Source organism: Lactuca saligna, chromosome 5 (assembly GCF_052625555.1).
Source record: "Lactuca saligna cultivar CGN05327 chromosome 5, ASM5262555v1, whole genome shotgun sequence".
Lineage (NCBI taxonomy): Eukaryota > Viridiplantae > Streptophyta > Magnoliopsida > Asterales > Asteraceae > Lactuca > Lactuca saligna.
The window spans coordinates 71471390-71494435 of NC_136421.1; the positions used below are offsets into that span (position 1 = coordinate 71471390).

Here is a 23046-nt window from a genome sequence, read left to right on the forward strand (position 1 = left end):
GAGGCCCTGTGATAGGCGAGGCCTAAGTAAAACAGATTTGTATCCGAGCGAGGCTCGAAGCCAGGCGGGGCCGTTGTAGCGGGCGAGGCCCGAGGTAGGGGGCAAGGCCCAAGATAGGGGGCGTGGCCCAGCATGTGCAGTTTGTGGTTATGCATGGTATGTGGTAGGGTGGGGAACTCACTAAGCTTCGTGCTTACGGTTTTCAGTTTTGGTTTCAGGTACTTCCGGCAGCGGAGGGAAGAGCTCGGGGTGATCTCATGACACACACCATAATTTAGACAGCCTGAGAATGTTTACTCTGATGACAAACATGTGTTTTGAAAACTTATACTCATATTATGTTTTGGAATGATGACTTTACTTTAAGTAATGATTTATTAAAGAAATTTTTGGTCTTAAATTTTGGGTCGTTATATATATATATATATATATATATATATATATATATATATATATATATATATATATATATATATATATATATATGACACCATTTTTTTTTCTTGTGATGGTAAAGTTTAAGTGGAGCTTAGGTCGTGAAATGTGTCATTTGTTAGGAAAATAAAAAAATAGAGAAAATTATAGATTTAGCCAAATATATAAATTACTTTATGAAAAATAGCCAAAAAAAAAAATAAAAAAAAATTGTATTTTTTGTCACTAAAATCACAGATGGGTATAACCCATCTGCGATTTTGCCATGCCATCTGCGAATGTACAAGTGGCTAAAGTACATACGTGTTTTAGCTAATTGTACGTTCACAGTTGGTTTTTTTTCCGATATATATATATATATATACCCATTTTTCAACCTAAAATCGTAGATGGACTATGTCTATCTGCGATTTCCTCTGCTTTTGAACTGCGATTTTGTGCATTTTTTTTCGTTTTTTTTACTATGAAATTGATAGGTTTGATTACAAAATAGCCTTATTATATATAATTTTTTTCAATAAATTATCATTTTTGTTGTTATTTTTTTGGAAAATTTATTTAAAACATTTCTAAAGAAATTGTCCATGATATCATCTATGATAGCTCTAAGAAAATCCTAGAGAGAGAGAGAGAGAGAAAGAGAGAGAGAGAGAGATTCTCTAAGAAAAAGAGTAAAAAATGAAGAAAAAAAAAACGTTTTTATACTAGATCCCACGAAATCGCAGATGGACTTCACAAAATCACAGATGGACTATAAGTGCCTAAAACACATCTGTGTTTTAGACACTTGTACATTCGCAAATGAAAGGGCAAAATCGCAGATGTGTTTAATCCATCTGCGACTTTAAGGGCTATTTTCGTAATTTTAGTTTTTTTTTAAGTAATTTTCCACAAAATAATTAATGTATTTGACTAAATTTATAATTTTCTCAAAAAATTAAATTAAATAACTAATTATGAAAAAAACATAGAACTTCAAAAAAAATCCAAAAAACAGTTCATTTGAATAAAAAATTTATTATTAATATAATATTGAGACAAAAAAAATCGAGTAATTAAAAAGTGAAACCGGAGAGTCAAAATCTGGTTTGTAGCTCCTACCATGGCACGTAGGGAAGAGATCTAATTAGATTTGGCCGCCAAAACTGGATACCAATTCGCAGGATTTCTTGCGATTCACTCGATTCAATGGAGGAATTTCCTCCTCTTTCAAGCGTGCGTCTGTTGGTCAATCATATTTCCACACAATTTCTTTCTCTTAACAAATTCGTGTACAATTGGGAGGAACCCTGTTTCCCCCCTTCTCTACTTTTCCATGGATTCGAAAACCTCTTGGGACTCCTTGCGAAAACAGGTTCGTTTTTTATTATTAATTTCAACATTGTTATGTCCTGCTGCTCCTGTGTTAGATTGTTATGTTCCCCAATTCGGTCTGCAGTTGCTTCCTCCTTTTGAGAATTGTTTAGTCAAACGGAATGTCGGAAATAACTAGGGTTTTTAAAATGTGAATCGATGAAGATTCAATGTTGATCTAAATCAATTCATTTTGAGTATTGATGTGTGCAAATGTGGTTCCACTTTTAGTTCGAATTGATATGAAAGTTTTGACATTTAAATTGATGTTAGGGCAAAGATTTTCTTGAGAAACGAGATGATTTCAATTATGATTAAAATGCTTGTTGATTTGGTGATATCGGTATAGGCAAGGAAGCTTGAAGCACAATTGGATGATCAAATACACGTGTATCGTAAATTAGTTTCTACAAAAGTTGATCATAATAATGAGAACAATCTTGGATCTAGAATAGAACAACTATTAAAAGAATTGCAACAAGTAATTTCGTTAATGCAATCTTGGCTTTCAACTGGAGGACCAGAAATATTTTCTCATACATTGACACGTCATCAAGAAATTCATCATGATCTTACTAAGGTAAAAATTCTATAGTAAAATATGAAAGAATAGTTCACTTTGTGCTCATTGATTTTCATATTATAGCATATTACTTTTATTTCTTCATATTACAACATTATATTTTCTTTTCTTTTCATTTTTTTTTTTAAATCCACCCAATGGTTTAATAAGAAAAAAAATTCGAAATGCAATGTTTTTTTTTTTTTGAAAGAGACAATCGAAATGCAATGTTGTAATAGAAAGAAGTAAAAGTATGATGCTATAATAAGGATAAAATATATAAAAGCCACTATAATTCAGATTCGTCAATGAAAGCCACCCAAGTTTGACAAATATTTTATGCCGATCACTTAGACCTGTTATACCAGGTTAAAGCGGTTACAATAGAAATTCTTGTCAAATTCAGCGGCTTTAGTGAAAAATTTGACACAAAATCTTCCACTAAAGCCACTAAACTTTGACGAAAAATTTCTATCGTAACCACTCTAACCTGCTATAGTAGGTTATAGCAGGTTAAAGTGGTTGACATAGAAAAATTGTCAAAACTTGGGTGTCTTTTATTGAAGAAACTAAAATACAATAATTAAACATCAAAAGCACCCAAAGTATAAGGGATTTTTTTTGAATTTACTCCTATAATAAACAAATAAATGAAAGTATGATTGCTATTTCTTGCATTTAACCTTTGTTTCTATACTCGCTTGATTATAGGAGTTCAGTCAACTGCGATCTAGCCTAAAAGCAAAGAGAGACCACGCGTCACTGCTTGAAGATTTTAGAGAATTTGAGAAATCAAGATTAGTCTCAGAAGATGATGGTGGGTCCCAAGACCAATCTTTCCTTAAGGAACGCGGTACTCTCATGAGAAATACACGACAGGTGTGTAGGAAGTACGAACCAATATACTTATATAATTCTTTACTCATAATAGCAACATACTTACAGTATTCACCAATGATATAATAATATTTAACACATAATAGGAGTGTGTTTTACTTTTTTTTTTTTTTTTTTTTTTTTTAATAATCTACATGGACAATGTGAATGTAGATGGAAGGTGTAATATCTCAAGCACAAGAAACCCTAGGGACACTTGTGTTTCAAAGATCAACATTTGGGGGAATTGGTTCTAAGATTGGCAATGTCAAGAGTCGCCTCCCAACAGTAAGTGAGTATTTGAACTTTTTTTATTATTATTTAAAATCCATTCTATAACTTGTATATTAATCGTTTAAAGTAATTTTAAATTGTTGCATTAATATAAAACCTAAATTGTATGGTTTTGTGGTTTTATAGGTAAACAATATTATATCGACAATAAAGAAGAGAAAATCAATGGAGACGATTATCCTTTCCATGGTTGCCTCATGTTGTACATTTCTGATTTGGATTTATTGGTTGACAAAATAGTTAAGTTATTGGTAGAACAGTGGAAAGAAAAAAAAAATGTATTGTTTGTCCATTACATAGAAATGAAGTACAAGATTCCTCATGAAATTCAAGACATTTATTACTCTAGTTACATTTTTGTTTCATTATGTGAAAAAGTGTTGCATATTCAACTTGTTTACTTGTTTGACCTTTTGACTTTTAATCGCTGAATAATATTCCTCATGGCGACTAATTTATTTCTTGGCTGTGTAGTTGCTAAAGAGCTATGACACAAAATGGGGATAAAGGCCCTAATATTGTGCCAATTTTGTATAAAAAAGTTCCCAAAAATATGTCCAAATACCCAATAACAATAAATATAAAAATAAAACCAGTTCAATACACGTCAAACACAGTTAAAAAACATCCTGTTCTGTTATGTCCAATATAACACCATGTAAACTACACCACATTTAGGATTTAAATAAAAAAGTATATTAGTAAAATCCTCGAACAAAAAAAAAAAATTCATGCTTATGCAAATAGATAACAAGAACAGGATAAAAATGGCCCGAACTTCTTGCATTGAAGAGAGCCAATCTATCACACCATACACATGTAAAAATGCTTTTGGTAATACTAGGGATAAGTTTCCAAATAAGGAAAGCAATAAATTATACCGATTTCTGAACTTTTAAACAAAAGGGGAAAGTTTATGTTTGGACATAAGATTTGAGAAGCTTCAAGCGTTGAATATGTTCAAGTTTATCTTTATTCCAAACATAACGATGCAAGAAAAAAGCAAGATCGTTGTTTACTCCTCTTGCATTCAAGAACTCCATGAGTGCACTTTGTAGCGTTTTGTCCAAAACCCTAATAAAGATTTGAAAATATTTAAACCATGTTAAATATTAACCTACTTTAAATGAATTTGTTTATGAAAAACTATCGAAGCGAAAGTAAGATACTATAAATATTAATACCCAATTAAATAAAAGTCAAAGTACATTGCTATTAATAGTTACCTAAAATCACGACCCGTGTAGGGCCGAGTCAACACACCATCAACCCGCATCACATAAAATCTTTGAATCTCCAATTTTTCGGGCCAAGCAGAGCATACGAATTCCAACATCTCACCTCCTTCACCCTTTGATATATCAACTAACAAACTAATGTGAAGTTGGGCATCGGGCTCCGTATTTTCATCTTTTGACATTGTAGCATAACCATCAAACATTGTAGCTTCAATTTTTATATTTTCATCAAGTGTAGATCGCCCTCTCAAAGTAACAAATTGCTCTCCGGGCCTATCTTCCACCATAAACGCGTTGAACTTTTTGTCGGGCTGTATTTAGCAGTGTAATGGACTTAATGGGGACATAACTTTATATGGTAAGTTATATATGAATTTTTCTTTTTTTTACTTAATGTGGAATGAACGACTTAACAGAGAAAGTCAGAAAAAGAGGGTTTCCCACTTTCCCTCGTTATCCACAGTGCATTCAACTCTATAACATTTAAGGAATCGCCACATTAACATTCCACTTTTCATACAGCTTTACCATTTCACTTAGCAAAGTTCATTGGAACATATTATAAAACTTCAATTTTTTTTTTCTAACATTTCAATGGGTATTGAAATGTTGCAAAAAAACCATCTAACAAAAATGGAAAAAAGATAGTGATACTTGCAAAATATAAAATATTGATGGTTAGTTTGCAATGAAAAGCTAGGTATGAGTTCTTGAAAAACGATGCATCAATGGACTTGTACATTATACTGTATGCCGTGACAGTTGTAGATTGATCAGATTTGTAAGCACAAGGAATTTCATATTTGGTTATTCGTCTAGGTTATAATGTTCCAAAAAACGGAAACATTTGGTAGACAATGATCAATAATGTGATGTGTATGTAATTTACCTGATAAGGAGGGTCGTATTCTGATTCGAATTCGATCTCGTTTGTAAGCAGGCTAAGAAGATTTGAATCAAATGGTGATTTGTGTTGGAGAGTTGAAGTGGAATATGGATTCGTAGCAAAATTTGGGGGAAATTTCGATATGGTTTTGTTGGTTTGGAGAAGAAATGGGTTGTTGGTGTTAGGAATTAGGGCTCTAGAGAGCGAGAAAAGGGACCTTCTACAGGTTCGAATGAACCCGGCCATGGTTATTGCAAATTTCCTGAGGAGCAAAAGAAGGTTTTGTAGGGTTTTAACTTTTAAGCATGGAATAGAAACAGTTCCGCGTTTTAGATGTTCATTGGACAATATTAACGTTCTTCAAAAATAAAAGAGTAAATTGCAAAAATGGTCCCTGTGTTTGGCAAAATTATGCGACTTTGGTCCAAAACGATAGTTTGATGCACCACTGGTCCAAAATTGGATTTTTCCATTGTTTTTGGTCCCTCCCATTCACTTCCGTCCATATACTCCGTTACATGCAATAAAGACCGGGGTATTTTCGTCTTTCCACCTCCATATCATCGATTACCGCCATATTGAATGATATACACAGTTAATGACCCTTCACTCTACTCTACGCACTAAACCCAACTTGTTGATCGAAAACCCTAATCGTTCATTGAAATCTTGCATTTGATCATCAACCGCAATCGTAAGTTTGAATCCACGAGGATGGTCCAAATGTGGGAAATCAGGCCAAGAAAGCAGTGTTTTGATGCAATCCGAATTTACGGTAACGTACTCTGTTTCTTACATATTTCTTTGAAACAAAAAAAAATCTTTTACAATCCATATAAAGTAATGTTTTTTTGGTTTGGTCCATGATTTTTACAGAAGGATATCCCACGATGTTCACTATTGAGCTCCATCATGGAGGGAGGTTCACAAAATTCCCAGGGATAAGCTACATTGAAGGAAAATTAGACCACATTGACTTGGTAGACATGGATGAGTTCTCTGTGCATGAGTTGGACGAGGTGATGCTGAAGCTTGGTTATGATGTACCACCAGTCATTTACTACCAATATCAATTGCCAAATGGAGATTTGGAGTTTGGTCTTAGAGCTCTAGGGAATGATATTGATGTACTTAGTCTTGCACAGTACATTGAACATCATAAGATCATCAAGGTATACACTGAACATAATGAAACTAAGTTACTTACATACTTTATGTCTCCAAGAGTTAAACCTAGGGTCATAATTGAGGAAATAGCAGATGATGTGCCCACTGCAACTGTTGGTGATCAAGATGTCCCAAATCTTGAATTGTGTTTAGTAAGATATGAGACACCCGAATACAATTCAAATAAGAGATTGAGGTTAGTTGATGGGAGTCAATCATGTAGTAAGAAATTGTGTTTCAACTTGGAACACACTGCAACTGTTGGTGATCAAGATGCACATGTTGAAATTGGTAATGAAGGTGCAAATATTAGTGAGCAAGGTGCAACTGTTAGTGGTCAAGATACACATGTTGAAATTGGTAATGAAGGAGCAAATGTTAGTGATCAAGGTGCAGCTGTTGGTAATCAAGATACAAAAGTTCATGATCAAGGTGCAAATGTTGGTGACCAAGAAGTAAATACAAGAGAGTTTGATACCTTTGATGACCAACCATTTCAATTTGAAGACTTTGATCCTTTCTTTGATCAATATACTTTTAATGATGGTAATGATCAGAGTATGGGTGTTGGTGCAGAACTTGGCACAGGACTAGGGGAAGTTCAATTTGAAAGTGAGGGTGTTTGTGAAGGACTTGGTGAAGGAGGTAGTGAAGGGGGTAGTGAAGGGGGTGGTGAAGGGAGTGAGGAAGACAGTGATTTTCTTGAAGATGAAGAAAACTATGTAAGTGATATTGAGGTGGACATGAGTGATTTCTATATGAATGTTGATCTAGATGTTGAATATGTTGACAGAGGAAAAGGTGTTGAGACTGAAAATGAAGTTGTTGATACAGAAGATGTTGAAGATGTTGAAGTAATTGATAATGATGAATGGGACTCATTAGGTGAAGATAGTGATGATGAAAGAAGGAAAGCAATATTAAAACAGATGGTGAAGGAGAAGAAGTGCTCTCTTGGTGAAGTCCATACAGTTACTTTTCAAGTGGGTCAAAAGTATAAAAGTAAAAAGGAAATTAAGAACAAAGTCAACAAACTTGCCATTGAGACTAGAAGGAATCTTGGCTTCAAGAAAAACGACAAAACAAGGCTTAGGGTTGTGTGTAAAGGTAATGTACCTAATGTAAATGCAAGTGGGGTAGGTAAGGGCAATAAATTAAATTGTTCTTGGTCAATGCAGACTTCACGGTCAAAAGATAGTGATTATTGGTATGTGAAAACTTTACTGGACAAACATACTTGTGTTCAAACTAGAAAACTTAGGGCTTGCACTGCGAAGTATATATCTGCAGAAATCTTAGACATGGTCGAGTCTAACCCTACAGTACCCCTTCGAAGCATTCAAGAGCAAGTTCAGAAGAGGCTTCAAGTTGGTGTGTCCATACACAAAGTACAGAGAGCAAAAGCAACAGCTACAAAGCAAGTGAGTGGTGACTACACAAAGCAATACGAGGTGTTAAGAGATTATCTTATGGAACTACAAGCAACTAATGTGGGTACAACTGTGAAGCTTGAGGTTGTTAATGAGCCTAACAGTACTAGAGAAACAAGGCAGTTTAAAAGGGTGTATATTTGCTTAGGGGCATTAAAGAAAGGGTTTAAAGCAGGTTTAAGAGATATTCTGGGACTAGATGGTGCTTTTATGAAAGGACCCTTTCCAGGCCAAGTACTCACAGCAGTTGGATTGGATTCAAACAACGGCATATACCCACTTGCATATGCCATTGTTGAGACTGAAAATATGAGTAGCTGGAAATGGTTTCTAGAATGCTTGGGAGATGACTTAGAGTTGTGCTCAAATTCTAACTTTACTTTCATGAGTGATAGACAAAAGGTACTATTTTCTTCTTTTTGTATTACTAATAGTTTATTTGTATATGATTGTTGCAATGATTATGTGAAATAATCCTTTACAGGGACTCTTACCTGCTATAGCACAACTATACCCATAGGCTGAGCATCGATTCTGTCTAAGACATATTTATGAGAACATGAGGAAAAAATGGAAAACAAAAGAGTATAAAGATCACTTATGGCAGTGTGCAATAGCAACCACAGTACCAGAATTTGAACACTACATGAATGAACTTAACAAGTTTGATAAGGATGCTTTTGAGTGGTTGAAGAAAATCCCCCCTCACCATTGGGCCAGAAGCCACTTTTCAGGTTACATTCCCTAACTTAGGTGAAGCTTTACTAGTGCTCATTATATATGGTTTAGTTCATATAATTTTCTTGTTTAATACAGGCAGAGCAGGATCAGATATATTGCTCAACAATTTATGTGAGGTTTTCAACAGTAAGCTTATTCATGGTAGGAATAAGCCCATCATAAGTTGTCTTGAGTACATCAGGCAGTACCTTATGAAGAGGATTTGCAATGTGAAGAAAGTGATGTCCAAAGCTCCAGGTCCACTCACTCCAACAACATCAAAGTTACTTGAGAGAAATAGGGAAGCTTCAGTCCAATATAGAGCTAGATGGAATGGGACTGCAAAGTATGAAGTTTATGGTCCTTGGCATGACCAGCATGTGGTTGACATGAAAAATATGTCATGTACATGTAGAAGGTGGGAATTGAATGGGATTCCATGCAGGCATGCCATAGCTACAATACATGAAATGGCTGATAGTGGAGATAAAGTTGGGGAGCTTTACACTTATGTTAACAAAGTGTATTGGCTTCAAACATGGAATGAAGCTTATTCTTACACTGTGGACCCTATAAAGGGTAGAGCCATGTGGCCAAAAAGTACCTGTCCATTTCAATTAACACCACCACCACATCACAATCAACCTGGGAGACCTAACACCAAGAGAAAGAGAAGTGCAGATGAAAAATATGATAAACAGATGCAAAATCATGGTGCAGGTGAACCTGAAAAACTTACCAGAAAGTTTGTTAGTGTTAGGTGTGGGAAATGCAACAATAGGGGTCATAACTCAAGGACGTGCAAAGGTCAAGGTGGGAATGCAGGAAGAAATGAAGGAGGGAATGCAGGAAGCAGTCAAGGAGGGAATGCATGATGCAGTCAAGGAGGGAATGGAGGTAGCAGTCAATGCAGGAATTAGTGTATTTTGTTTAAAAACTTATCTTTTGGTTTAGCACAACTTTTGTGCATTTGGATGTAATGGTTTAAAACTAGTTTGTTGTAATGGTTTTATTTTGGTCTTTTAGCCCTTTTGGTCATGAAACTAATGTCAACCTTTTGTCATTGTTGAAGAATGATGTTTATGGTTTATACCAACTGTTGGTTGTCATGTTTATGGAACACATTTTTGGTTATAAGAACTGTTTTCTGAAACAACAAATATACATTAACATTCGGTGATAACTGCAATACATTGTCATTATATCCTTGAAAAGGTTACAAATTTCTGAAGTTGTCCAAAATAACCCTAAACTGATATTACATTATCAAATACCAAAAACTACCACATTCCCTAGTTACAATTTCATAAGACAAAAAACACCCAAAAATTACATGCAACTACAGGGGTCCCTAATTGCTTATTACTAAATGAAAAGCACCCAAACCACCACAAATAGTAACCAACTTGCAAACAAACACATCTTCAATCTTGCCACTTGATAGTTTACATTGTTGATATTCCTCAATAATCCGGGTATTATCAACATAGATCGTGCACACATGGGAGGATCAATCCATCCTAAGAATCGGCATCTGGAACCCTTCACATAAAAAAATAAACCCTAAACATGAGGGTGATTTTCCAAAATGAGGGTAAAATAGCAAAATCGAACACTTACCTTTTGAGGGCAGGAAAGAAACCTCCGACCAGGGTTTGCTGATGTCCAGGAGGTGCGAACCACCGCTTCCCTACCACAGAAACACATCACCATTTTAATTTTTGATCTCTAAGAAATTGTGAACACAGAGTAGGAAGAGTATGAAGCTCGTGAAGTTGAAGAAGGAAGAGTGATGTAGCTCTGCTTTTATTTTGAATAAGGTTGCAAAAAAGGTCCCTGTATGTGGAAAGACGAAAATACCCCGGTCTTTATTGCATGTAACGGAGTATATGGACGGAAGTGAATGGGAGGGACCAAAAACAATGGAAAAATCCAATTTTGGACCAGTGGTGCATCAAACTATCGTTTTGGACCAAAGTCGCATAATTTTGCCAAACACAGGGACCATTTTTGCAATTTACTCAAAATAAAATAAAATGAAGAGTAAATTACAGAAATGGTCCTTGTGGTTTGTTCCAATTTGTAGATTTGGGCAAACCTTTGAGATTTTGATAGGATCCATTATTGTACTTTAAAAAAATTACACTCACCATCCCTTCCTAAGGCATACGACCTTGTCATCACCCTCTTAATTACCTTACTTCAACATTATCTTATACGAACGTTTTGGTGTACTCTACTCAGGCATCCCAAAAAACCTCATTGTCCTTCCTTCTTTATCTACTTCGTTAGGGTTATTTTGTCAGAAGATTGAGAATGGGTCCAACGTTATGGAGTATACGTTTTAGAAAATTTCATACTGACGTCGACAAAGTGTATGGTACATATTGATTTTTTTTTTTCAAAATTACATTCATGATCGTTCTTTTTCTTTATTAGGTATTAATTTGCCATTATGTAGAAGGTTTGCCACATATTTTCACAATGCATATTTCACATGGAGGGATGTTCTCAAAAGCCCCTGGTAGAAGATACATGCTTGGTAAGGTCAACTATGTTCACTTTATTGACATCGAGGAGTTCTCAGTGCATGAACTTGATGTGATCTTTAAGGAGTTAGGATAAGTGCATGAACTTGATGTGATCTTTAAGGAGTTAGGATAAGTGCATGAACTTGATGTGATCTTTAAGGAGTTAGGATATGCTGGACCAAAATGTATTTACTACCACTAATGTATTCCTAGGACCGTTGACTCTTACCTTCAGGCCGTGACCAATATGTCATTAGTTTGTTAACATATTTTGGAAAGAATAAGGAAATTTGTGTTTATTCAGAGCACGGGTCAACTAATTTGAATACATATTTGATGTCTCCTATAAAAGTGGTTATTGAGGAAATTGAGGATAACCCATCACCATAATTACATATGCTGGATTTTATTCAAAAATCGGTTTCTAAAAACACTAGAAACGACAACATAAACTTTAAAATTGTGAATAAACGTAAAACCATTTTAACCCACTAATGATTGTAACATCCAAAAAATAATAATAAGTTCTTTTCATTTTCAACCCATCAAATTCCTACAAACATTTGTTCAAAAGCCAATCATAGTAAAATGTTTCTCTCAAAGATCAGAGTGAAATAATGATAATCAATGCGGAAAAGTCGTTGAGGGATGCAATGCAGTTTGGCCGGGCCCTTCCCTTTGAAACCATAAGTACCTGAAATGTTTAAACCACAAAACCATAATCACAAAGCTAAGTACGTTCCCTAAAATACCATAATCCATACATAATATCGGGCCCTACCCATCATAACGGGCCCCACTTATGACACAAACGCCCCCCCCCCCCCCCCCCCACATAAAAACAGGCCCCGCCCAACAAACAAACGGGTCTCGTCAACATATAATGCAAGAGTCACAAAGATAACTAGCATCGTACATAGTATACTAAGAAGACTCACCTCTCTCATGAAGTTAGACACATCCCAACTTAGTGTCTCGAAATAGGTGCTACAACCGACTTATCGAATCACATAAGGTCACACCTTAGTCTATGCACTAGAACTAGCAATTTGACCAAAAGAAGTCAATAATCAAAGTCAACATCAACTGAATTTTACGTTGTGATCAACCCGAGGTCACGTCGTAGGAAACGATCCGACTCAGTCCCAATCAAAATCCCAGTTAAGGTCCAAGCTACCGTCACATCATGATGGTCAAGTTACCATGTAACACACATAAAAATTTAAGCAAATTTTAAATTTTTTCAAAACACTTAATACCATTCAATGTTACATAGTTTGTTTTCAAAATAATAATTATCAGAGTATCCCAGTATCAAATCATAAAAGTCATAACAGCTGGAGGAGCAGTATGATCAGGCCTTCGCCTTCCATCGATCACCAGAAGTACCTGCAACAACAAACTAAAACTGTAAGCCCGGAAGCTTAGTGATCTACCCCCAAAATACCCATACCCACGATAATATACATACAATCACAAACAACATACTATGGGTCCATTCAACCCTCGAGTTGGAATACCCAGGCCCATAACCAACATGTTGGAATACCCATATATTATGAGTCCAATCATCCTTGGGATGGAATACTCACGAACCACAACCAACAGGTTGGAATGCCCAGGTCTATTAGCCTCCGCACAAAGTAGATAAGCCTTAACCGTCAAACAAACATGTGCACATATATAACAGATAAACACATAACAGTCTATGTATAACACTTGATCAAAATAGACCATACCAAATAACACATAATACCATCCTGTCTGTTAGGATACCAGTCTAACAGATCATACTAGCATATTGCATAATACCGTCCTATAACAAGGATATTGACGTAAGCAGGTCGCTAAGCATAACATAAACTCATCCTAACTACTAGGATGTAAACCAATAAATAGATCATGCCATAACCAGATAAAATCCATAAGGGTCGGCCTTGGTTCATTAGACACTGTTGGTAAAGTGAGGATAACTCACCTTGCTAGTAGTGCTGAAATACTGCAAATCTCCGACTTCTATCTCACCGGGAATCCCAAACTACTACATAATAAACACCAAAATTAATACCCAAGATAAACTTCTTGACTAAATTCCCACACTATTCATTTAATCCATTCACGTTATTGGGCCAAGGCCCAAATACCCGAACCTTGGCTTGAAGGTCCATATTTTTATCTACCCAATTTACCAAATTGGGCTCGACCTCCTAATTGGGCCTTAACCCCATGATCTAATATCACTCCCTGGCCCAAAATGTCTCATTTACAGAATCTAGTAAAGGCCCAAATTCATTAGACCATAAACAACCTAAATCTGAAGCCCATTAGACAAAGCCCAAATAGAGGACGTACGCGAGGCGTACTCCTCTGGTATGCGTGGGGTACTCATCCAACGTTGACCACCATCGGGGTGGTTGACCCAGTATGCTGGGCATACTGGACAATTTTCCAAAAGCCTAAACTTCAGATCCAGAGACCTAACATGTCTAGGATCCATAAAGTCGTGAACTTTTTCACTTTGGACGTCCATAAAGTTCTAAATGCTTGGTCTTAATCCATTAAGACCTTATTCCTCCATGAATGGGACTCAATCAGTTAACGGGACCTTATTTTTATCACTCAAGGTCCCTTCAAGAGTCCAAAAGGACAGTCCTTGTCGTTCAAAACACAAAATGCACCACCTTGTGGTTTTTGGGTCCAGAAAGGAGTCTTTTAAAGCAAAATGGAGAGATCTAATCATATAAGCATAAAGTTTAAAACTTTATACCTTCTGTAGCTTCTTATGCATAAGCTAACTATAGATCTACAAGCTTGGTCTCTTCCTTCAACTCTTTGATGCAATAGTTTCCTCCTAAGGCACTCAAGAACACACCAAAATGATCTTGAAACACAAAGGGGAGGCTAGTGTTTGAGAGAGACGAGTTGATATGTGGAGGATGAGGTAAAAGAGGTGTGGGTGAACATCATGTTGCTTTTATGGATCCTAAACCGTAAATATTAAGGTTTTCATCCCTGAAGCTAGTACGCCCATCATACACAAGTGTACACCAAGCGTACTAAAGCGGGCCCTTATACGCGTATCATACTCCTATATACGCACAACGTACCCTCCCTTTGTCCAAATTGCAAACTTGTCCCTCAAACTTGTCTTAGATATACATTCTAAATCCCAAGGGCTATAATCAACAAAGTAATGATAGAAGAGGGATCAGAAATACCTGTAATATCTTGGGATGTTATAATTCTCCCCCACTTGACCTAGAATTCTCCCTCAAAGTCTGCTGCAGAAAATAGATCCGGGTAATGCTCCCACATCTCGGACTCGGGTTCCATGTCTACCCAGATCCCTTCCAATGCTCCAACTATACCTTCACCAAAGGTATCTCCTTGTTCTGTAAAACCTTGTTCTTCCTTTCTCGATTGTCTACAGGCCTCTCCACGTAATTCAGGCGCTCATTGACCTGAATATCATCCAATGACACCACTGCCTCCTAATCCATAATGCACTTTTGCAATTGCAAAACGTGGAAAGTGTTGTGGATTCAGTTAAGCTCCTCATGTAGTTCTAGCCTGTATGCTACCTTTCCAACCTTGGAACTAATCCTGAATGGTCCAATGAAATGGGGACCCAATTTCCCCCTCTTCCTAAAGCAGATCACACCCTCAAGCTCTTGTGATTTGTGTATATGGTACAACGGACCCCGTATAGGTAATGTCTCCATATCTTGAGAGCATACATCACCGCTCCCAACTCTAAATCATGAGTAGGATATCTCATCTCATACGGCTTTAGCTGCCGTAATGCGTAGACTATCACCCATCTTCTCTGCATGAGAACTGCCCCTAAGCCTGTGATGTAAGCATCACAGAACACCACAAAATCCTCAACTCCCTCCAGGAGAGTCAAAATTGGGGCCTCGCACAACCACTTTCGGAGGGTCTCAAACACCCTCTACTGCTCAGGGCCCCACCAGAAATCCACCCCTTTCCTCGTCAGACGAGTGAGGGGTACTGAAATCTTGGAGAAATCCCGAATAAATCTCCGGTAGTACCCTGCTAATCCTAGAAAACTCCTGATATCCAAGGGAGATCTCGGCACCTCCCACTGAATGAGTGCCTCGATCTTGGCCAGGTCGACCAAAATCCCCTCCTGATTAACGAGATGTCCTAGGAACGGGACCTCTCGCAAACAAAACTCACACTTCGAGAACTTAGCATACAACTGTTTTCATCTCATAACTCCCAACAAATCCTTGAGGTACTCTTCGTGCTGCTCTCGGGTCTTGGAATATACCAAGATATCATCAATAAACACTATGACCGAGCGATCAAGCATTGGTCTTCAGACCCGATTCATCAGGTCCATAAATACCGCTGGTGCGTTGGTGAGCCCAAATGGCATCACCACGAACTCGTAATGACCATTACGAGTCCGAAACATGGTCTTTTCCACGTCCTCCCCTCTGAACTGGATCTGATGATACCCTGACCTCAAATCTATCTTGGAGAACCAAGATGAACCCTGTAACTGATCAAAGAGGCCATCTATCCTCGGGAGTGGATAACGGTTCTCCATTTTCAACTTGTTCAACTCCCTATAATCGATGCACATCCGGTGCGAACCATCATTCTTCCTGAAGAAGAGGACTAGTGCTCCCCGTGGAGAACTACTAGGTCGAATGAACTGCTTACCCAACAGTTCCTATAGCTGTGATGAACTCTGATCCCACTCTGGTGCCCTCGCCGTATACCATCAGTTCTCCCCCACTTGGGGTTCGAACTACCACCCGCTGGCCCTCACAATCTATCATAACACTGAATCGGCTAAGCCAATCCATCTGCACAATCATAAACACTTCTCCCATGGGAATAGGAATCAAGTCTAGCGGAAAAGATACTCTAAAGATCTCCAACTCGCATCCTCGGTAAACCGAAGAAGCAGAAACTCCGTTTTCGTTGGCAATGGAGATTCGCAATGGACACTCTAGCTCACCTACTGGCACACTGAACTCCCTACTGAAAGCCTGAGATATGAAAGATCGACTCTCCCCCGAGTCAAATAAAACCAATGCAGGTAAGGAGTTCACTAAAAACGTACCTAAACACAGGTATAACAGATAACCATAACACAAATATAATAAATAAGATAAAGGATAGAAACATACCGGCAACCGCATCCGGTGCTGCCCTAGCCTCCTCTCCCGTAAGCTATAAGGCACGTCCCTGAGCCTTCGGAGGCTCGACCTTAACTGGCCTCCCATATGTAATCCTCAATGTAGATGATGCTGGAGTCGACGCCGACTTGGCGGCTAGGAGAGGGCATTTGGCCTTCATATAGCCCACCTGCTCACAATGACCCCGGAAAATAGATTCGACTGCCTGCAATCCCTAGCTAGATGGCCCTACTTGCCACATCGGTGGCACCTACTCCCTGATTGGCACATCCCTGAATGAGCCTTTCCGAACTTCCCACAAGTGCGGCCTGGCTATCCCCCTGTCCTGGTATCAGCAGTCTTAGACCGCTTCGGCGCCGGCTGAGATTGTGCCGTGTTAAGTGTGTCAAACCCAACAAATAAATGGGTACGATATAGTCCAAAATAATCCCACTATATTGCACTAAAAGGTATTACAAGGCAAGTAGGGTCGATCCACAAAGATACAGGATAATTAGTCTATACCTCTTTGCACAAGATATTATAGTCACCAATGGTAATAAGGGGGTTTAGAATGCAATGACTAAACAAACAAATTTAAAACACGAGTAGAAAACTAAACGAATGAATTAAGTTCAGATTTTGTAAGGACTCCAACTCCATGTATGACAATTTAACAACGTGACTCAAAGATGACAAAATATTCGTTCAATTCTATCTAAGTTGGTACTTAAAAGTGCTAATAAGCTCTAACACTTCCCATTCACCACATTAATTAACCAAAACAAGATCTTTGATTAACCCTAACCTTATTAACCTAATCTAAACAAGCTCTTAGAATTAGATTATAAGATTGCATGAAGCTTTATGTGAATGTTCCCAACAACACCCAATACTCCTCATAAGCTCGGGAGTGTAAAAGTGTATGAATAAGATTTACACTAAATTCATTCAATAGAGATTGATTTAATGCTTGTTACTTGTTCAATTTCACAAAACAATTATGGATTTTGTAAAAGAGATAACTTGAATGACCTAACCTTAATTCAAATGGCCAATAAGAATCACAATTAGAATCAAAGATTCGATTGAAGAAAAATCAAATTCATTAGATAGAAATTAAGAACAAACATCATGTCATATGATTGAGGTCACTACCAAGACGTTAAAACATGAAATTGGAGAAGTTAGGGTTCTAGCTACACTTGGCTAGAACAAGATGACAAGTCTAAAAGATGAAATTAAGTGTAATTACAACTTATAAAAACGAGAATTAATGTTTCCAAATGATTAACGGACAAACCCTTGCAAAAACCTTTGAATTCTCCTCTCCAATGGTGCTATGATATGTTGTGTCTATGTAAAAATGGCTCTTAACCCGTAATATGAAAGATAGGAAAAACTGCCAAAAGTTAGTTTTTGGGTCGAACACGGCTCGTGTTAAAATAGGCTAAACTGACACGGGTCGTGTTCAGCAACACGTCCCGTGTTGATTTGCACTAAACTGACACGGGTCGTGTTCAGCAACACGCCCCGTGTTGATTTGCACTAAACTGACACACCCCGTGTTCAGCATGGTCAACAACTCCTATTTTGGTCAAACACGCCCCGTGCCCACTTTTCAGTGTAAATTCAACATGCCCCGTGTACCTCTCTGACTCCAATTCCAAACTTGATTTTTCCAACTTTTTCGTTCTTCGCCCGATCATTCCGAAATCTTCACCAATGCTTTCCAACACTTCTCAAAGCGCGTTCCAACCTCCAGTTTACCTGAAAAAGACATGAAAATGTGTAAATAAGGTTGTTCTAGAGACTAACATAAAATGTGATTAAATTCAAGACAAATGAAGGAAAATTATGCTAAATAGATGCATGAAATGGCACTAAAAGGTGTGCAAAAAGGTGCACAAATTGCACCTAACATGCCGAGACCTGACACTGCTCCCTCAACTGCAGCTCAATCTCAAACTCATGCCACCTAGCGGCCTCCTGTAACTCCAGAAGGGTATCACATCGCTATGGGGCAACAAACTGACAGATGTCCGTCTTGAGCACGCTCAGATAACGAGTCATCTGAGCCTGCTTTGAAGCAAACTTTAGGCAGAACATCTCCCTCTTGGTGAAGATACAGGTGATCTCCAACACAGACTCCCCATCCTGTCTCAAACTCACAAACTCCTGAGACAATCGTTCCCTCTCAACACTTGGAATGTATCAAGCGCGAAACATATCACTAAACTGCTCCCATGTAACAACAACTCTCTGATCATCAGTGTACGATCCTATCATCAACCTCCACCAGTCCTTGGCCCCGGACCTTAGTAGGTTTAGAGCACACCTGACCTGCTGGTCAGTAGGACACGAGCAAGTACAGAAACACACCCCTCCACATCAGAAATCCACCTCATAGCCTTGATGGGATCTTGTGTCCTATCAAAAGTAGGGGGCTTCGTGTTATCGAAGTCCCCGTACTGGAAGCCCCGACTGACTCATACTACTCCTCCTTCCGTGGTTACAGCTGATGTAGCTGTAGTGGCAACCGTCTCCGCAAGGACTGCATATCTATCGTCGAAGTACTCCATCATAGCGGACTTAATAGTCCCAAACAACTCCGGAATCTGTCCCCGAACAATCTCTACCACCTTATCGCGGATGATCTCCCTGACCCGATCCTCCGTCAACATTGATGCCTCCTGGCTGATAACCTTAGGCGCCGCTAGGGCCTCCTGATCACTCTGTCCAGATCCTGATCCGGATCCAGTCACGAAACGCCTCGTAACCACCATACTAAAAATATAGCAGGAAGATATCAGACAATCCACATAAATAACCGAGAACCAACTCCCTACTGATCCCTAAGGGTTATAACTTCCTTGTTACGCGTATGGGTCCTGTGCTTTCAGTAGTATGGGCCCATACTACCTTACACACCTACCCATATTTGTCTCAAGTATCACCACAACACCCTAACACTATACATGCACATAGTGGTCGCTCAACCTCACTCATCCATGAAACTTCCACCAACCCTGCAACGTTAGTGCATGCTAACCATACATAACATTGGACCCTATAGACTTTCAAATATCCGAACCTACCCTAAGCCCAATCAATAAGAACAGAAAATAAGGCCAAATCAAACATTCTCGGGCTATAAGATCTTAATTATGTATAGCCGTGATAAATACACAAGTAACTACAGTAATGATGTCAATTTCATATAAGAAAACCCTAGGCTGGTAGGCATCATGTAATTAGGCAATTCTATCATGAAACCCCTGAAGATCCTTAGCCTAGTACTAGCATGTTATTCTAACCTATCACAATATCAAATAATCGTATGGTATTCTGGGGTGTACTTTCTGGCTCCAACTGATCGTACACCCTGCATCCTCCGTTACTTATTTTTTTTAAAACCATTTGAAAAAATCATTTTAAAATCTTTCCTTAGATTTGAGACAGGAGTCACACGAGTGTTCCTCCAATTCACTCAAACCAAGGATCTGATACCAACTTGTAACACCCATAAAAATTTAAGCAAATTTTAAACTTTTTCAATACACTTACTACCATTCAACATTACATAGTTTGTTTTCAAAATAATAATTATCAGAGTATCCCAGTATCAAATCATAAAAGTCATAACAACAGGAGGAGCACTACGATCAGGCCTTCGCCTTCCATCGACACCAGAAGTACCTGAAACAACAAACTGAAACTGTAAGCCCGGAAGCTTAGTGAGCTACCCGCAAAATACCCATACCCACGATAATATACATACAATCACAAACAACATACTATGGGTCTATTCAACCCTCGGTTTGTAATACCCGGGCACATAACCAACATGTTGGAATGCCCATATACTATGAGTCCAATCATCCATGGGATGGAATAATCATGGCTCACAACCAACTGGTTGGAATTCCCAGGTCTATTAGCCTCCGCACAAAGTAGATAAGCCTCAACCGTCAAACAAACATGTGCACATATATAACAGATAAACACATAACAGTATATGTACAACACTTGATCAAAATAGACCATACCAAATAACACATAATACCATCTTGTCTATTAGGATACCAGTCTAACAGATCATACTAGCATATTGCATAATACCGTCCTATAACAAGGATATTGACGTAAGCAGGTCGCTAAGCATAACATAAACTCATCCTAACTACTAGGATGTAAACCAATAAATAGATCATGCCATAACCAGATAAAATCCATAAGGGTCGGCCTTGGTTCATTAGACACTGTTGGTAAAGTGAGGATAACTCACCTTGCTAGTAGTGCTGAAATACTGCAAATCTCCGACTTCTATCTCACCGGGAATCCCAAACTACTACATAATAAACACCAAAATTAATACCCAAGATAAAATTCTTGACTAAATTCCCACACTATTCATTTAATCCATTCACGTTATTCAAGGCCCAAATACCCAAACCTTGACTTGAAGGTCCATATAAAAGCCCATTGTCGACCCAATTTACCAAATTAGGCCCAACCTCCTAATTGGGACTTAACCACATGATTCACTATCACTCCCTGGCCCAAAATGTCTCATTTACAGAATCCAACAAAGGCCCAAATCCAGTAGACCATAAACAACCTAAATAAGAAGCCCATTAGACAAATCCCAAACAGAGGATGTACGCATGGCGTACTCCTCTGGTACACGGGAAGTAGTGTTCCAATGTTGGGACTTAACCACATGATTCACTATCACTCCCTGGCCCAAAATGTCTCATTTACAGAATCCAACAAAGGCCCAAATCCATTAGACCATAAACAACCTAAATCAGAAGCCCATTAGACAAATCCCAAACAGAGGATGTACGCATGGCGTACTCCTCTGGTACACGGGGAGTAGTCTTCCAACATTGACCACCATCAGGGTGGTTAACCTAGTACCCTGGGCGTACTGGATTTACATTGGGCGTATTGGACGATTTGCCAAAATCTCATTAAGTGCTTAATGACTTAAGCACTTAAGCTTAAACTTCAGATCCAGAGACCTAACATGTCTAGGATCCATTAAGTCGTGAACTTTATAACTTTGGACATGCATAAAGTTCTAAATTCTTGGTCTTAATCCATTAAGACATTATTCCTCCATGCATGGGACTCAATCAGCTAATGGGACCTCATTTTTATCACTCAAGGTCCCTTGAAGAGTCCAAAAGGACAGTCCTTGTTGTTCAAAACACAACATACATGACATTGTGGTTTTTGGGACAAGAAAGGGGTATTTTAAAGCAAAATCCAGAGATCTAATCATATAAGCATAAAGTTTAGAACTTTATACCTTCTGGAGCTTCTTGTGCACAAACTAACTTCCGATGTACAAGCTTGGTCTCTTCCTTCAACTCTTTGATGCAATGGTTTCCTTATTAGGCACTCAAGAACACACCAAAATGAGCTTAACACACAAAGAGGAGGCTAGGGATTAAGAGAGACGAGTTGATCTGTGGAGGCTGAGGTAAAAGAGGTGTGTGTGTACATCATGTTGCTTTTATAGGCTCCAAACCCTAAATATTAGGGTTTTCATCCCTGACGCTAGTACACCCAGCGTACACAAGTGTACTCCAAGCGTACTAAGGCGGACCCTTAAACGCTTAGCATACTCCTATGTACGCTCAACGTACCCTCCCTTTGGTCTAAATTGCAAACTTGGCCCTCAAACTTGTCTTGGATCTACATTCTAAATCCCAAGGGCTATAATCAACAATGTAATGATAGAAGAGGGTTTGAAAATACTTGAAATATCTTGGGATGTTACACACCACGTCATGCATGATTCTATCCAAAACAGTTGGGAGATCCCTATCATCATGTCGTGGCGAGCAGACTGCCACGTCGTGAAAACTGGGCTTTCTCAACTCTATAGATTCAACTCTCAATCCATTAAGCCATCCACTAATTCCTTCCAGAAGGCTTTTTATCGTCCAATACAACCTAAAGATCAATGCTTTTCAACTGTGCATGTCCAATGCAAGTCTAAAGTTCAAACTAAGTAAAAAATGATGAGACAACACCAAGAATCTGATGCATGGGGCTCAACACACAAGCAAAATTCAGATTTGAACCTTATGTTCATCAAGGGACCACCATTCCAACTAACTCATCCTTGAAGAAAAAGGAAAAAAACTTAGATCTTGAGATATTAAACAATAAAGCTTGGACTTTGAACACTTACAAGGGTCAAGAATATAAGATAGAAGATGATAGTGAGGTTTGAAAACTAGATCTATACACCAAGTGTACTTCATTATCATTTAAGGCACCAAAAACACCAACAAAACTCAAGATCTTCAATGATGAAAGTTAGAGCTTTTATGAGGGTGAAAGGGAGGTGATAGAGGCTGAGGGTGTGAAAACCCTAGCCATCA

The 23046-nt window shown here is 38.2% G+C and overlaps 2 protein-coding genes across 2 annotated transcripts; one reads left to right on the forward strand and one right to left on the reverse strand.

The window, feature by feature from the left end:
* The first annotated feature begins 1509 nt into the window (after positions 1–1509).
* Positions 1510–3868, forward strand: LOC144998081 (Golgi SNAP receptor complex member 1-1-like). The gene is made up of 5 exons (XM_078957905.1): positions 1510–1789; positions 2138–2368; positions 3062–3229; positions 3401–3514; positions 3647–3868. The coding sequence occupies exons 1-5, from the start codon at positions 1751–1753 to the stop codon at positions 3758–3760; spliced, it is 666 nt and encodes a 221-aa protein (XP_078814031.1). The 5' UTR covers positions 1510–1750; the 3' UTR covers positions 3761–3868.
* Positions 3869–4230: 362 nt separating this feature from the next.
* Positions 4231–5964, reverse strand: LOC144998082 (uncharacterized protein At2g39795, mitochondrial-like). Its single transcript, XM_078957906.1, has 3 exons — positions 5648–5964; positions 4747–5069; positions 4231–4594 (listed from the first exon to the last, which is right to left on the reverse strand). The coding sequence occupies exons 1-3, from the start codon at positions 5888–5890 to the stop codon at positions 4435–4437; spliced, it is 726 nt and encodes a 241-aa protein (XP_078814032.1). The 5' UTR covers positions 5891–5964; the 3' UTR covers positions 4231–4434.
* Between the last annotated feature and the right edge of the window lie 17082 nt (positions 5965–23046).